Source organism: Lepus europaeus, unplaced genomic scaffold (assembly GCF_033115175.1).
Source record: "Lepus europaeus isolate LE1 unplaced genomic scaffold, mLepTim1.pri SCAFFOLD_448, whole genome shotgun sequence".
Taxonomy (NCBI): domain Eukaryota; kingdom Metazoa; phylum Chordata; class Mammalia; order Lagomorpha; family Leporidae; genus Lepus; species Lepus europaeus.
The window spans coordinates 32,030-47,869 of record NW_026909324.1 but is presented as its reverse complement, the minus strand read 5'-3'; the positions used below and the strand labels follow the sequence as shown (position 1 = coordinate 47,869).

At 65.5% G+C, this 15,840-nt stretch overlaps 2 protein-coding genes across 5 annotated transcripts; one reads left to right on the top strand and one right to left on the bottom strand.

Annotated features, from left to right (window-relative positions):
* Nucleotides 1–3,519: 3,519 nt before the first annotated feature.
* On the bottom strand, nucleotides 3,520–7,230 carry LOC133755416 (ATP-dependent RNA helicase DDX51-like). 2 transcript variants are annotated; one of them, XM_062185527.1, is made up of 15 exons: nucleotides 6,933–7,230; nucleotides 6,733–6,842; nucleotides 6,371–6,521; nucleotides 6,143–6,288; nucleotides 5,981–6,052; nucleotides 5,772–5,878; nucleotides 5,493–5,601; nucleotides 5,251–5,396; nucleotides 4,931–5,123; nucleotides 4,743–4,858; nucleotides 4,552–4,668; nucleotides 4,366–4,467; nucleotides 4,181–4,244; nucleotides 3,963–4,097; nucleotides 3,520–3,787 (listed from the first exon to the last, which is right to left on the bottom strand). In XM_062185527.1, the coding sequence occupies exons 1-15, from the start codon at nucleotides 7,228–7,230 to the stop codon at nucleotides 3,761–3,763; spliced, it is 1,893 nt and encodes a 630-aa protein (XP_062041511.1). In that variant the 3' UTR covers nucleotides 3,520–3,760. The 2 variants fall into 2 exon arrangements, with proteins under 2 accessions (XP_062041511.1, XP_062041510.1); XM_062185526.1 differs by having other exon boundaries at nucleotides 6,733–7,230.
* Nucleotides 7,231–7,427: 197 nt separating this feature from the next.
* LOC133755418 (nucleolar complex protein 4 homolog) lies at nucleotides 7,428–15,368 on the top strand. 3 transcript variants are annotated; one of them, XM_062185530.1, is made up of 16 exons: nucleotides 7,428–7,552; nucleotides 7,743–7,863; nucleotides 8,219–8,325; nucleotides 10,006–10,113; nucleotides 10,312–10,461; nucleotides 10,545–10,644; nucleotides 10,766–10,803; nucleotides 11,129–11,179; nucleotides 11,290–11,401; nucleotides 11,521–11,581; nucleotides 11,687–11,797; nucleotides 11,885–12,045; nucleotides 12,128–12,210; nucleotides 12,437–12,550; nucleotides 12,630–12,787; nucleotides 14,841–15,368. In XM_062185530.1, exons 1-15 carry the CDS (start codon nucleotides 7,436–7,438, stop codon nucleotides 12,747–12,749), a joined length of 1,554 nt encoding a protein of 517 aa, XP_062041514.1. In that variant the 5' UTR covers nucleotides 7,428–7,435; the 3' UTR covers nucleotides 12,750–12,787; nucleotides 14,841–15,368. The 3 variants fall into 3 exon arrangements, with proteins under 3 accessions (XP_062041514.1, XP_062041516.1, XP_062041515.1); XM_062185532.1 differs by having other exon boundaries at nucleotides 10,769–10,803; nucleotides 14,841–15,365; XM_062185531.1 differs by lacking the exon at nucleotides 14,841–15,368 and adding an exon at nucleotides 14,742–14,833.
* The last annotated feature ends 472 nt before the right edge of the window (nucleotides 15,369–15,840 follow it).

Below are 15,840 nucleotides of genomic sequence, written 5' to 3'. Positions count from 1 at the left end.
ACCTGGGAGGAGCTGAGCACATCACGGGTTTGACCTCTGCAGCGAGCCCGCTCAGAGCTGCTCCCCAGAGCTGCTCCCAGGCGAGGATGGTGCTCCCTGCCTCCCACTGCCCATTCCAGGGCCTCCTGGCCCCAGAGGCTTCGTGCTGTGCTCTCAGGGGAGGTGCAGGACTGTCTGCTGAAAACCTCTCACCAGGTGCCTGGGAGCCATTTTCTTCTCTTTGGCTTTTGGACTTCTTTGTGTTAAAAATCAAGTCTCTAGGCCGGCGCCGTGGCTTAACAAGCTAATCCTCCACCTTGCGGCGCCGGCACACCGGGTTCTAGTCCCGGTCGGGGCACCGGATTCTATCCCGGTTGCCCCTCTTCCAGGCCAGCTCCCTGCTGTGGCCCGGGAGTGCAGTGGAGGATGGCCCAAGTGCTTGGACCCTGCACCCCATGGGAGACCAGGAGAAGCACCTGGCTCCTGGCTTCGGATCGGCGAGGTGTGCCAGCTGCAGCGGCCATTGGAGGGTGAACCAATGGCAAAAAGGAAGACCTTTCTCTCTGTTTCTCTCTCTCACTATCCACTCTGCCTGTCAAAAAAATAAATTTTTTTAAAAATCAAGTCTCGGCCGGCGCCGTGGCTCAACAGGCTAATCCTCCGCCTTGCGGCGCCGGCACACCGGGTTCTAGTCCCGGTTGGGGCACCGATCCTGTCCCGGTTGCCCCTCTTCCAGGCCAGCTCTCTGCTGTGGCCCGGGAAGGCAGTGGAGGATGGCCCAAGTCCTTGGGCCCTGCACCCCATGGGAGACCAGGAGAAGCACCTGGCTCCTGCCATCGGAACAGCGCAGTGCGCCGGCCGCAGCGCGCTACCGCGGCGGCCATTGGAGGGTGAACCAACGGCAAAAGGAAGACCTTTCTCCCTGTCTCTCTCTCTCACTGTCCACTCTGCCTGTCAAAAAAAAAAAAGTCTCTATAAGGGAAACACTTTTTTTTTTTTTAATTTTATTTTTGACAGGCAGAGTGGACCATGAGAGAGAAGACAGAGAGAAAGGTCTTCTTTACCGTTGGTTCACCCTCCAATGGCTGCTGTGATGGGCGCACTGTGCTGATCTGAAGCCAGGAGCCAGGTGCCTCTCCTGGTCTCCCATGCGGGTGCAGGGCCCAAGGACCTGGACTGCCATCCACTGCACTCCCGGGCCACCGCAGAGAGCTGGCCTGGAAGAGGGGCAACTGGGACATAATCCAGCGCCCCGACCGGGACTAGAACCCTGTGTGCCGGCGCCGCAAGCAGAGGATGAGCCTAGTGAGCCGCGGCGCCGGCCGAGAAACACATTTTGATAGAAACATCCACAGAGTGAGGAAGCAGTAGCAGCCCGTGCAGAGCCTCACAGGCTCCCCTGCTCCTCGCTGGGACGAGGCCTGGTGTGGGGCCTCGAGTAGCTCCTCTGGATAGCGTCCTGGGTGGGGCCACAGCGCGGCCCACCAGGGGCTGCGGCATCCTCGGTGGTGGCATCAGGCGTTTGCTGCGGCGTCTCAGGCATGGTTCTGCCAGCACAAGTGGAGAAGTGCCTGGGCTGGTCGTGAAAGGGTTGCAGCGAGAGCAAAGCAGGGAGCACCAGCCCGTGGTTTTTCCTTTGCCTGTGGTGTCTTCACCACAGAAGTGAGGTGTGCAGGGGGCCGTGTGCTCCCAGATGTGGAAGACGGGTGCCTGCAGCCCACGGGGACAGGTAAGCAGCAGATACCATACCAGGCACTTGCCAGGGCCTGCTCTTGGGAGCACAGGCTGTTCCCCGGCCCCCAGGGTGGGGGCAGGGGCAGGGGCCGGGACCTTGGCTTCCCCTCCTAGGTGACATCTGTACAGCACTCAGCACATGGCCCCTGCACCTCATTGTTACTCCCAAGGTACACACTGTGACACACACACACCCCGCAGAGCCACTGCTGCTCTCCCTGACTCTCAAGTGCCCCAAAGCCGGCCGTGTGCACCCAGGGAGCAGGTGGGCTCAGGCACAGAATGGCAGTGATGTCTTAGAAGCAGGTGTCTCCCAGCCTCGGACATGTAGGACAGCTGTCACGGGGCCAGCGGAACTGACGGGTGCTGGTCCCTGGAGGACTGAGAACAGCAGCGGTGCTGTGTTTTCTGCTGAGGACACTGGGCTGTGGCGTCGTGTCAGAGGCCAGGCTGAGCCCCAAGCTTCTCAACCACCCACACACAGCTGAGGACAGGGAGGGAAGAGTCCATTTCATTTCTTTACCTGTGCTGTCTTTGATGGTCTGACCATGTTTTATGGAGATGCTGAAGAGCAGTGGACTACGAAACCCAAACACGTGTGTCCTCTGAGGCCATCGGAAAGCCTCGGTCGGGCAAAGCTGTCCCACAGCAGCACGGTGAGGCTCACGCCAGAGCCCCCGTTCTCCGGAGTGCACCAGGGCAGCCCTCTGGGCTCTCAGCCCTTATGGCCCACTTATGCAGGTGGCTTTTCGGGTCATGTCGATGTGACTACCACTTGGTAAGTCAATTATTTAAGAAGGAAAAGGCATAGAATAGAGCACTGTCGGTGCACGTACATCATCCAGTCAGTGTTTGTGTTTCGAGGTCATCAGAAGCTAACAATGCTGTGTTTTTCCTTTACCTGATACGTCGCTATCCTCCGGTGAGACAATGATAAAACTAACCAGCTTTGCCTGTGTTAGAACAAAGCTGGGGCGAGGCCACAGCATCAGTCCTAGGGCCTACAAGAGCCCTTCTGGGGGTCAGCGGGGACATCCTTGGACGGCTGGGCTGTCTGATGGCCCCGACCAGGGAACGGGCTGCTCTGCCTGTGGCTCCCCTCCACCCCTCAGGTCACAGCAGAGCATTTCCGGGAGGAGCAAGCGCTGACAGCAGGACCTCCTGTGGCCAGGAGCCACATCCTGCGTGCCCCCAGCCTAGCTGTCACGGAAGCAGCTGGCCCTAAGGTCAACCATTGTGGCCATTTGGGGAGTGAACCAGCAGATCTGTCTTTCCCTCTTTCAAATAAACGAATTCTTTAAAAAAAATTTTTTAGGCCGGCGCCGTGGCTTAACAGGCTAATCCTCCACTTGCGGCGCCGGCACACCGGGTTCTAGTCCTGGTTGGGGCGCCGGATTCTATCCCGGTTGCCCCTCTTCTGGGCCAGCTCTCTGCTATGGCCCGGGAAGGCAGTGGAGGATGGCCCAAGTCCTTGGGCCCTGCACCTACATGGGAGACCAGGAGAAGCACCTGGCTCCTGGCTTCGGATCAGCACGATATGCCGGCCGCGGTGGCCATTGGAGGATGAACCAACGGCAAAAAGGAAGACCTTTCTCTCTGTTTCTCTCTCTATCCACTCTGCCTGTCCAAAAAAAAAAAAAATTTAAGTGTAACCAAAATGGTCCCTATTCAGTGCTCTGCACACAAGCCGTGTCTGGCCTAGATTCCTCACCCTCAAGTGGAGGACTCCTCGTGAGTGAACGTGTGGCAGCCAGAGGCCACCCCAGCCCACCCCCACAACCAGCCAAGAACGTGACAAGCTCCGTGCCCCGTCCTGGGGGAGTCTTCCATTTCCCTTTATTTCCGGGAGGACCAGTCTGACCCCAGGGGACTGGGGCTGCAGGCTGTGCAGCACCAGCCGCGCGCTCAAGCCCAGGCCTGAGCTGCTACCCCACAGAGGAGACGGTGTGCTCGGGAGGGCGGCCATTCCACCCGGCACATGTCCACGGCAATGAAGACGCTGACCCGTGCCAGCAGGAGGCGCCCTCTGCTCCTCTGAGGCCCCGGCCTAGGCGGCCTTCTGCTTTTGCTCTTCCTGTGGAAGGAGAGAAGAGGGCGTGGCACTGTGCCGCCCACCGCCGCCCCACTCCCAGGTCCACAAACCCAGGGCCGTGAGTCCCCATCATCCTGCAGCCACAGGCTCGGAGCTAATGTATCCACACCCTTCGCCTCCCTGTCCTCGACAGACACCACCAGGGCCTCAGCCTTACCCTGACGGTCTTCTCCAGCTGGGACAAGGCTGCCTCGTACCGAGGGACCAGCGGCTGCAGGAGCTCGCTGGGCGTCTCGTGCCGCTGCAGCCTGGGGGCGCCAGCTTCATCCAACATCTGGAGAAACCGCCTCTCCTGCGTAACAGCCCAGTGTGAGTGAGGGGCCGCAGGAGCAGCGCGCCCCCTCCACGCCTCACGAGGGCCACACGCGGCATCACCTGCACTTTGAGGAGCAACGTGAAGGCCTGTCCCGTTCTCCCGGCCCGTGCTGTTCTCCCGACACTGAAATCAAACAGCGCGTCAACAGTGCCCTCCCACTCCTCTGGGATCCGACAGCCAGGGCTCTTCACCTCATCCCCACCCACAAGAGGGTCCCACGTGCAAGGGGGCCCCCAGCCCTCACCGGTGCACGTAGGTCCTCAGGTACTGGGGCGCGTCGTAGTTGACCACCAGCTCCACGCCCTGCACGTCAATGCCTCGGGCGGCAGCGTCGGTGCTCACCAGGCTGCAGAACAGAGGTGCTCCCTGGGGGCCCCCGCTGGCCGACCTCCAGCAGAGGCCCCCGCCCCCGCCCTCGGCACGGACTCACAGCTGGATCTTTCCCTGCTCGAACTGCTTCAGGATCCCCCTCCGCTGGCCAGGCCCGTAGCGGGAGGAAAACTCGGCCACACTCACACCCCCGAAAGCTTGCACCAGCAGGAAGAGCCTGGGCAGAAAAGACACGGTAGGCAGTGCTGGGCCCGGAGCCCGCCCCAGCCGTGCCCTCCTGGCTGGCCTCACCTGTGGGAGTTCTCTCTCGAGTTAGTGAAGCAGAGGACCCTGGAGAACTTCCTCTCTAGGATCAGGTGCAGGACAACCAGCGGCTTAGACCGGAGGCGGCAGGGCACGTAGTGGTGCTGCGGGGGACACCAGGGTTGGCGAGCGCCCGGGCCTGGGTGCCCTGCCCCATGCCCCGGCGCCCCACTCACCGTGAGCCCTGCGGGGAAGTCATACTTCCCTGCCACGCCCCCACACTCCTCCTCGTCTCGTGAGTCCCTGTGCGCCTGTCCCGACGAGAAGAGCCGGGGCTGATAGAGGCCGAGCCGCTGTAGCTTCTCAGGGTCCTGGGTCAGGGTGGCAGAGAAGAGCAGCTTCTGCAGAGGCACCTGGGGACAGCAGGTGCTGGGGGGGGAGGGGAGCGCTGGCAGCCCTGCCCGGGACGGGGCTCCCCCGGCTGCACCAGGTTAAGGGTGTGGGGGCTGAGCACTGGGCGGGAGCCGCGACAGCGCCCAAGGGCGCGGCTCAGTACCTGGCAGCAGTCACAGCCGGGGGCTGCCTCCTCTGCAGCACAGAACAGAGGTCCCCAGGGCCCTCACTCTGGAAGGCCGCCGCGACCACCCGCGGCAGCCAGGACTGGTGCATGCTGTCCACCATGCGGTCAGCCTCGTCAATGACCTGCAGGGGACAGGAAGCCCTGGCTGGGTGAGGTGAGGCTCCCTGCTGAGGCCAGCCCTCGGCCCAGTGCACAGGCCCCCGGCGCGGGTGACACACCAGGAAGCGGAGCTGCTGGAGGTGGAATCCCGGCGTCTGGTCGATGTGGTCCACCAGGCGGCCAGGGGTGGCCACCACGATGTCAGCCAAGCAGCGGTAGCCATCCGCCCTACAACGCAGGCCGCGGCTCAACAGGAGGCGCCGTGTCGCTCACCAGCGCCAACCCTCCCTCAGCACGGGACACTGGCAGACGTGCTTCCTGCTCCCCACGCCAGGCGGCCGGAACACAGCAGCCGTCCCGCCCCCGCCACGCTCAGCTCTCTGACCCCCAGCACCTACGTTTTCTGGACGAGGCTCTCCTGCTCCTTGGCCAGCGACTTCTGTCCAGTGACAAGAGCGACCCGCAGGGGCGTGGCATCTGTGTAGATGTTGAACACTTTGCTCACCTGAGAAGCAGCCTGTGGTTAGCCAGGAAGCAGCTCTGCACCCCAGGAGCAGCCTCCGCCGTCCAGGGGGGCAGCCGACCTCTGGGCACGGGGTCCACGCACCTGCTGGGCCAGTTCCTTGGTGGGCAGCACAACCAGGGCGCGGATCTGACAGACTACTCGATGCAACAGGGCCTGCACACAAGAGAGCAAGGACAGTCCCGTCAGCCCAGAGAACCCCCGCCCCACCCAGCTCCATCCATAGAGAGGGGCCCTGACACCCACCTGCACCACAGGGATGACGAAGGCCAGCGTCTTCCCACTGCCCGTGGGGGCGGACACACAGAGGTCACTCGGCCGGTAGCCACCTCTGCCCACCAGAAAGCCGCTGGCGGCGCTCTCCAGGAGGACAGGGATCACGGCCGCCTGGACTGCGCGGGGAGGGAGGGATGCAGGCACGTTCCCGCGGGGGGGGGGGCCTCGCCCCCCGCCCCCCGCCCGCTGGGCCCGCACCTGGGAAGTAGGCGGAGACGCCCTGGGCCCGCAGCTGCCTCTGCAGGTCGGGGTGCACCTCCGGGACGTCCTCCAGCGGGGTGAGATTCCCGGAGACGTCTTTCCTGACGCAGCTGGGCTCAGCCAACCAGCCCGGCAGGAAGGGCTGCACCTGCGGCGGGAGAGGGACGACGGGAAGGCCCCGGAGCAAGCAGCCGCCTCGGGCTCACTCCCCGTGGGCTCTTCCCACGCAGCTCTGGGCGCGATGAGAGGCGGCACGTCTGCGGCTGCCACATGCGGAGGCGCGGTCGCCCCTGCCCGGAGCCCACGGGCCGCGGACAGGGCCCCGCGCGGGAGCAGAATCCCCGCCCGCAGCGGCTCACCTTGAGCGCCTTCCTCCGTCCGAAGGCCCCCAGCACCGCGGCGGGGACCCGGCACGCTCCGTCCGGGGCCGCCTCGGCCTCCTGCTCCCCCGGCGCCTGCTCGCCGGGCCCTGCGAGGCAAACGACGCCGGGACCCGCGTCAGCCGCGCCGCCGCCTCCCAGCAGCCTCGCCGGCCCCGCGCCCCCAGCCCTCGGCCCACCTGCGTCCGCGGCGGCGTCGCCGCCCGTCTTCCGCCGCTTCCCCGGCCGAGCGTCCGGGCTCCCCGCCGCCCCCACTCGCCGGGGCCGCCGCCGGGGCCGCCGCCGCCGCCGCCCTGCCGCCGCCTCCTCCTCCACCTGGGGAGGCGCGGGTTCCCGCCGCTGCCGCTGCCGCTCGAGCGCCCGGCTCTGCAGCCGCTGGAGCAGCGCACGAGCCCTCTCGCCCGCCCCGGCCTCCGCCTCCTCCTCGGGCCCGGCCGCCTCAGGGCCGGGATACCGCGCGACGTGGAACAGCGCCATGGCACAGGGCTCACGCGGCTGCCGCCCGGCGCGCGGCAGTGACGTCCTCGGCGCAGGCAGCCGTCACCCGGCGCGCGGCAGTGACGTCCTCGGCGCAGGCAGCCGTCACCCGGCGCGCGGCAGTGACGTCCTCGGCGCAGGCAGCCGTCACCCGGCGCGCGGGCGGCGACGTCACGCGCGCGCCGCTCTCCCCGGAGTCGGCGGCATGGCGCGGGATCCCGGCCCCGCGGGCGCGCGGCGGGCGCTCGGCCGCCTGGTGGAGGCTGTGCTGGCGAGCCGCGGCGAGGCCAACGGCGTGTTCGACATCCTGGCGGTGTTGCAGGTGGGCGGCCCCGGGCGAGGCAGCGCTGGGAGAGGCGACGGCCGCCGCGCGGGGCGCGGAGGTGGGGCAGGGTGCGGGCCCCGCGGAGGCTCAGAGACGCCGCCGAGACGTGTGGGGTCACGGGAGGACGCGCCCGGGCTGGGGTCCCCGCGGGGAAAGGGGCTGGCGCGCCACACGGCCTCTCCCGCAGGCCCAGGACGGCGAGGAGGTGCAGGAAGCAGTCCGCGCGTGCAGCCGCCTGTTCGGGGCCCTGCTGGAGCGGGGAGAGCTGTTCGTGGGCCAGCTGCCCCCGGAGGACGTGGTCCTGGCAGGTGAGCGCCTTCCAGGCGGGCCGGAGGGAGATGGGCGCCCGCCGCCGTGGTCGGTGGGAGGGACTCCTGTGCAGCCGGCTTTACACTGGCGCTCAGCGGGGTTCGGACTGCGGGGCGGTGCCGGGGCCGGAGCTGTGCGTTTCCGTGCGGGGCGGGCCCAGGGCTTGGCTCGCCTGGCTGGTTTTGGGCAGAGCTGCCTCCCTGTTTGCACACCCCCGGGAGTGACAGTCCCAGCCCAGGTCTGGGGGCCATGGCGGCCTCTTTCCAGGAGGCTGGGGCGGGGGGCGTGGGAGGGAGAGGTGGGCTCAAGACCTAGTGTGCGCCACAGTCCCCCAAACCTCCCGCACCCACGCAGGGTCCCAGGGAGCCACTCGCAAGTACAAGGTGTGGATGAGGCACCGCTACCAGAGCTGCTGCAACCGCCTGCTGGAGCTCCTGGCCCACCATTCCTTTCAGGTCAAGGTGAGGCTTGGGATCGCGGGCCCTGCTTCGGCTTGGTCCACCCCCTGCGCCCTGAAAGCGGAGGCCCAGGGCTGTGGAGGTGAGCGCTGTGCAGGCACCAGCGCTTCCCTCCTCTGGCTGATTCCTGGCGCATGGCCTCCGCCTGTCCTGTGGGCCTTCAGGCCTCGTGGGAAAATGCGGTCATTGTCCTGTCTGCAGTGGGCACAGAGAAGCTGAGCGCCGGTCTCTGGAGCATCAGGGCCCCGTGCACTGAGCCTGTGCCTGCCGATGGGTGGGTCTCGGGCCACAGGGTGGCCTGCAGCCATGGGGGTGGCTCACCAACTTCTTTTTATGATTTACTTATTTGAAAGAGTTGCACAGAGTGAGGAGAGGCAGAGAGAGAGAAAGGTCTTCCATCTGCTGGTTCACTCCCCAGTTGGCCACAACGGCCGGAGCTGTGCTGATCTGAAGCCAGGAGCCAGGAGCTTCTTACGGGTCTCCCACGTGGGTGCAGGGGCCCAAGGACTTGGGCCATCTTCTACTGCTTTCCTAGGTCATATCAGAGAGCTGGGTTGGAAAAGGAGCAGCCGGGACTAGAATCGGTGCCCATATGGGCTCCCAGCACCACAGGCAGAGGGTTAACCTGTTGTGCCACGGCGCCGGCCTCAAGTCACCAACTTTTAACAGCATTGAAGTGATGTAATTCCTGTGACTTACAGTTTGTTTTTTTAAAAAAAATTTTTTGTTGTTTTAAATTGGTCGTTTGAAAGATAGAGGGAGAAAGAGTGCAGGTGTGCGGAGGGGCCTTCCACCTGTTAGTCCACTCCCCAGACGCCCACAGTGGCCTCCGCTGGGGCCAAATGCAGGAGCCAGCTCAGTCCAGGTCTCCCAGGTGGTGTCAGGAGCCTGCTGGGAGCCGAACCTGATGCTTCCGCGTGAGGCTTGGCTGCCTTCGCTGCCAGCCTGGATGCGCAGCTGGGATGGGTGTGGGGTGCTCGGGATCCCCACGTCCCACGTCCCAGCTCCTGGGTTTGAGTCCAGCTCCCTGCTCGTGTGCAGCCTGGACAGCAGCAGTGGCGGCTCAGCTGCCACCCCTCGGGAGACCCAGATGGAGTTCAAGGCTCCTGGCCCAACCCTGGTTGTCACAGGCACTTGAGGAGTGAGCCAGCGGGTGGGGCATCCACCCCTGTCTCTATTTCTCCTTCAGACAGGTACAGGGCTTCAGGAGTGAAGCATACAGCTTGGCCGGGTTTTTTACTTTTTTGCTATAGCAACAGAACCACGTAGCCATCACCGCTCTTCCAGGGTGATGTTGCCATCCACTGAAAAAGCCTCGTGCCCACCAGTAGTCAGCTCCCACGCACTCAGCTCGGGTCTGGGTTCACTTGCTCTGGACATTGCCTGTGAGTGGGGCTGCTTGTGAGCCCCGCTGCGCGTCACAGGCCACGCTGGCTCGTCGCACTGGTCAGTGGCACTGACGCAAGAGCATTCCAGGGGCCCCCGGTGCAGAAGGCCAGACCCCGGCCGCGCTCAGTACTGCCGAGCCCTGCCTTCCTGCATGACCGTCAGGCTGGGGCGTGGAGCAAGAGAAGACGGGCCACTCTTCTCCACGCCCACTGGGGCTGGTCGTGAGGCCCTGTGGCTGGGGTGAGCCCCGGGCCGCCTGCAGAGTGCCACCGTCACTCTGTCCCTGTTCCCCAGGAACTGGCCCTCGAGACACTCATGAAGTTTGTGCAGCTGGAAGGAGCGCACCCCCTGGAGAAGCCCAAGTGGGAGGACAACTACCTGTTCCCCCGGGAGCTCTTCAAGGTGAGGGGACGGGGGGGGGGGGGGGCTGCTCTGGCCCCAGCAGGTCGACATTCACGGGAGGCTCCCTCTGTTCTTCCGTGTGCAGGGGGCGATGGCCACGTGGGTGTCACCTTGGCTGTCCACTAGCTGGGGGAGAGGGCTGTGGGGGCTGCTGGGCTCTGTCCACAGGAGGGACGCTGACCCCTGCCCCACCCCCAGTCGGTGGTGAGAGGCCTGCTTTCGCCCGAGGACGACAGCAGCCTGCTGCTCTCCCACTTCCGAGAGTACCTTGAGTACGACGACATCCGGTACCACACGATGCAGGCCGCCACCGACACTGTGGCCCGCGTGACCGACCAGCACCTGGAGGTGAGCGACGTCCGCGTGCTGGCTCATGGTGACCCGGGGAGGCGGGTGGGCCACAGCACGGTGCTCAGGCTGGGCTCCGGCAGGTGTCCCCCACCTTCTGGAACAACACCTTCTCGCTGCTGTCAGCTGTGAGCCTGCCCCCTCGGGAGCCTGATGTGTGCAACTTCTACGTGAAGCGCGCGGGTGAGCATCCTGGGAAGGTCCTGGAGGGAGGGGCTGTGGAGCAGGGCCTGGCCTGGCCTGGCCGGCTGGCGAGCCACTGCCTCCGTGCTGTGCTGGGGTGACCGCTCCCCTGCCTTCCTAGCAGAGCCGTCGGACAAGTGGAAAGTGGCTCATCTGAAGGTGAGTGTCCCTGGGACACCCCTCCCCCACCCCCAGCTCCCAGCACAGAGGTGTCACCGTGTGCGTCCACCAGGGCCACTCACGAGTAGGCGTGAGGAGGCAGGCCCCTTGTTAGGCCCGCTTCATGGGCCTCGGGGACGGAGGCAGATGCCACATCGTGCCGTGCACAGGGAGGTTCCATGTGGCGGCTCTGAGAGCTGGAGCTCCTAGACCCAGTCTGGGGTTCCTGTGGCCGGCAGAGGGCAGGACAGGGTGGGCGCCAGGGAGCGGCCAGCGCTGGGTCTCCCTTGGCGGACCAGCATGTGTAGCCCCGCCCCCATTGCAGGAGCACAGGAAGGCGTTCCAGGCCATGTGGCTCGGCTTCCTCAAGCACAAGGTGGGGACTCTGGGGGCCCCGGGTTCTGGTGAGGGGGGGCGGCGGTGCCCTGGGTCCTGGCAGGGCGGGGCACGGCTGGGCAGCACCCTGACCTGCCTGCGGCCACCCAGCTGCCCCTCGGCCTCTACAAGAAGGTGCTGGTGATCATGCACGACTCCATCCTGCCCCACCTGGCCCAGCCCACCCTCATGATCGACTTCCTCACCAGCGCCTACGACGTCGGTGAGCCGGGCTTCCAGCTGGGCGGGCAGTGGGGGGCGGGGCGGGGCGGGGAGCCGGGAGGCCTGGGCGTTGCAGGGGCCGGGGTGCGGGTCCATCCGGCTCCACGTCTCTGTCTGCAGGGGGCGCCGTCAGTCTCTTGGCCTTGAACGGGCTTTTCATCCTGATTCACAAGCACAACCTGTGAGTGTCAGTGCCTCCGCCTCCCTCCCTGCGCTCGCCAGGCCTGCTGGGTGGGGGGGGCAGAGCTGGGCCAGGCTGGACACGTCCCATGTGTGCCGTCCCCAGGGAATACCCCGACTTCTACCGGAAGCTCTATGGCCTCCTGGAGCCCTCCATCTTCCACGTCAAGTACCGGGCTCGCTTCTTCCACCTGGTCGACCTCTTCCTGTCCTCCTCGTGAGTGAGGCTGTGGTCTTGGGCCAGCAAGGGGCGGCGGGGCCGACTTCTGGGGCCTGGGCTCTCACACCCCCCTGCCCCGTCCAGCCACCTTCCAGCCTACCTGGTGGCTGCCTTCGCCAAGCGCCTGTCCCACCTGGCGCTGACCGCACCCCCCGAGGCCTTGCTCATGGTGCTGCCCTTCATCTGCAACCTGCTGCGCCGACACCCGGCCTGCCGCGTCCTCGTGCATCGGCCCAGCGGCCCTGGTGAGCACACTGCCGGCGCGGGGCCTGGCGGGTGCCTGGCCGGCTCTTGACTGCTGAGGCCAGCCGGTTGTCTTGTTCCTAGAGCTGGATGCTGACCCCTACGACCCCACCGAGGCGGACCCAGCCAAGAGCCGAGCCCTGGAGAGCTCTCTGTGGGAGCTGCAGGTGGGGGTGCCCTCAGCGACCCCCGCGTGGCCCTAGCCCTCCCCACCCCACCCCCGCCCGCCATTGCCACATCCCTGACAGGCCGCTCCGTCACAGCCCAGCGTCAGCATGTGCTTGAGGCCCTGCCCCCGCGCTCCACCCCGCACCTGGCCTGTGGCTGGGCACACAGCTGGCACTGGCGGCGGCAGGGCTGCTGACCCTGGTGCCGGCCCCTGTGTGCTCCCAGACCCTCCAGCAGCACTACCACCCTGAGGTGTCCAGAGCCGCCAGCGCCATCAACCAGGCACTGTCTGTCCCCGAGGTCAGCATCGCGCCGCTCCTGGAGCTCACTGCATATGAGGTGAGGACCGGGGTGCAGAGGGCTCTGGGCACGGGACTGGGAGCGCAGCTGCCACAGCGGCCGCCATCCTCCCCTGCAGATCTTCGAGCGGGACCTGAAGAAGAAGAGGCCTGAGCCGGTGCCGCTGGAGTTCATCCCGCCTCAGGGCCTGCTGGGCCGGCGCGACAGCCTCTGCACACAGCTCTTCACGCTCAGCTGACCCTGCTCGCCCTGCCACCCCAGCAAACGCTTCTGCAGGCAAGTGCAGCTCCTTCCTGGGCTCGCATCTGGGCGGGGGTCCTCCGCTCTGCAGCGTGGGGGTCTTGGGTGCCCCGAATGCTGCCACTGGCTCGTGCAAGAGGAGGTGCTAGAGCAGCCCCTCCCTGAGCTCTGGGCAGGTGGTGTCACCGGCACCCAGACACTTGTCATCTACTGTGGCTGGACCCGGTGTGACCTGGGTGTGGTGGGAGACCCCCTTTCTGCCCCATCGGATGTCAGGGAGGAGCCGAGAATGGGGAAAGAGGGGGTGGAGAGGTAGGGTTGCCTGTACTGCAGACCAAGGACCGAGCCCTGCAGGGGACACTTGTCCCAGGAACCCCCTGAGGTCCCTGCACAGCAGCAGAGTTCCGGGGGAGTCCCAGCCAGAGGCCAGCCTCAGGGCAGCTGGGAGGAAGCTCACAGCCTTGCTCGGCCAGCTGCCCAGCCAGGCCCCAACCCTGTCCCTGCTGCTCACTCACTGTTTGGGTGGGACCATGGCCCCCGGAAGATGGAGTGCTGGCCCCTGGGTCCTTGGAATGTGATGTCATTTGAGCAGAGGCGTCACAGGCGTGGTAGAGATGAAGTGAGTCATCGGGGTGGGCTCTGACCCAGCACCGCCCACGTGGCTTTACGAGGGAGGGTGGACATGGGCCAGAGCAGGTCAGTGGCCGCCGCTGAAGCCGTGGGTGTGCGTGGCTGTGGGACAGCAGCTCTGGCTGACTGGACTGCTCCAGTGAGGATGAAACCCCACCCAACCCCGGAGCAAACCTTGACTGTGCCGGGCAGGTGTGTTCGGTGGACATGACAGAGTCCAGGAGGGAAGGGACGGCCATGGTGGGGGTGACAGCGTTGGGGTCAGCTGGATCTGGGCACCAGCGTCGTGCACGCTGGGGCTGTCCCTCAGCTGTTTGCTGGTGTGGTGTCCCAGGGCCTGCCCCCTGGAAGGGAAGGCTCTGCTGGGCCCCCACTGGCGGTCCAGAGCCCCAGGGTGGGGAAAAACAGGGACCCCAGCCCAGCCCTCTGACACAAATGAGGACGCCCGACTCACTCCGGGTGCTCAAGGGAGCAGTGGGGCTGCAGCCAGCAAGCTCTGCCAAGCAGGGCGGCGGCTCCTGGAGGCAGCAGCCACGTGGGAGGGCTGAGGCGCACAGCCCTGGGCTGCCTCCATGTCCTTGGCCTGCTGTCCCTGACCTCCGGGGGCCCCTGCAAAGCTGGGGACGAGCCAGGACGGGGCAGGTGTCCGGGGCAGCATCGGGTGGTGGGTTTCCTGCCTGGGTGTGGGAGTCTTCTGCCAACGGCTGGATCCCAGCCCTGTCCACCCACCCTCGCCCTCGGGAGCCTGTCAGCCGTCTGTGGTCAGGCTGGACTGGGGTGAGTGCGGGAGGCAATGAGCTCTGGCGCCCACTCGCTCACTGCGTGGCTGTGAGCCTCCACCCCTCTAGTGAGGGCCAAAGGGGCCCTGACCCCCAGGGTGTCTGCAGACTGGGCTCCACACTGCCAGGGAGTCTCGGGGAGCCGGCTGCTAGCAGGCAGTCAGGGACATGGGGCAGGCGGGGGTCCCTGGGGCTGCGATGCAGACCCCACTGATGGAGCCCAAGCCCTCTGGTGGCCTGGTGAGGCCCCCGGCCCCAAAGGTGCCAAGGCCGGGCCTCTGTCTCAGCCGCCTTTGCCTATGAAGAAGGTGTCCCTTCCTGGAGAGCATGGCCTGGTCAGCACCGGCCAGGCGCACCCTGCCCCGGGGGCTGCACAGAACCACCTGTGGTGTTTCCCTCAGCTGCGTGCAGCTTGTCTGTTGACACCTGCTCACATGGCCTCTCCCAGGCCCGCATGAGGGCTGGTCACAAGTGGAGTGTTCCAGAGAAACTGCCCAGAGAGCTCACAGTGAAGTCGGAGACGGTGCTGACCGCTCTTAGGCTTTGTTGCGTTCTGTTTGCTTGTATCCTTGGTGTTTCAGGGGCCAGTGCTGTGGTGTAGTGGGTTAGGCCGTGGTCTGCGGGGCCAGCATCCCATATGGGCGCTGCTTGGACTGCCAGCTGCTTCACTTCCTATCCAGCTCTCTGCTATGGCCTGGGAAAGCAGCAGAGGGAGGCCCAAGTGCTTGGGCCCCTGCACCCTCGTGGGAGACCCGGAAGAAGCTCCTGGCTCCTGTTTCTGCCCGGCTGTTGCAGTCATCTGGAAGTGAACCAGCGGATGGAAGACCTCTCTCTGTGTCTCTACCTCTCTTTCTAACTCTGCCTTTCAGATAAGTAAAATAAATGCTTTTTAAAAAATGGAACTGGGCAGTCAGGCAGAGTGGAAGGCACACGGGAGGGTTGGCTCTGTGTCTTCTGCGGCAGGCTTCTCCTGACTGTCTGAGATGGGCGCAGCAGCTCGCAGTGCTAAGAGCACTAAGGACTGGTAGGATGCAAGTTTCCCCTTGTTATAAATGCCTCCCCCCCCTTCACTTCTGGGCCCAGAGTTTGTGGCTGGGGTCCCCAGGAGTACCAGTCACCAGGAGCCTGGAGTTCAGGTTGGGGATCCCCAGCTTGGGGCATCCCTATGGTGCGGGATGGCCACCCGTGTGGCCAGCGCTGGGCCCCGTGTCAGCTCTGGCCAGCTGCACTCTTCCCTGTCCTGGGATCAACCCCCAGGATCCTAGGGTGGGGCCACCTGTGGGGTGCCTGGGCAGGTAGCTGGCTGGTCGTGGGGGCGCTACCGTGGGTGCAGCAGGCCCCGCACCACCCACAGCACAGGGCAGACCACCCTGCAGGCCCCGAGGCTGACGTTCCAAGTGTTGGTGTCTGTCCCTGCCGAGCCCAGCAAGTGGCCACAGGGCAGGCCCGGGCTCTGAGCTATGACAGCTTCCGTTCCGGCCTGCACACCGAGGTGCCATTTGCTGTAACACACACGCGAGCTTCCGTTTTCCTGTGGGTATTCAGGACCAGCCCGCAGCCAGGGCGGGGTCTCGCCCACTGCCCGCATTTTGCCTCCGTCGTCATCCTGAAGGGGGCAGCTGTGCACTAGTGAGAGGGGCTGAAGATAGAGAAGCCTGCCGCAGAGAGGCTGTGACCTGT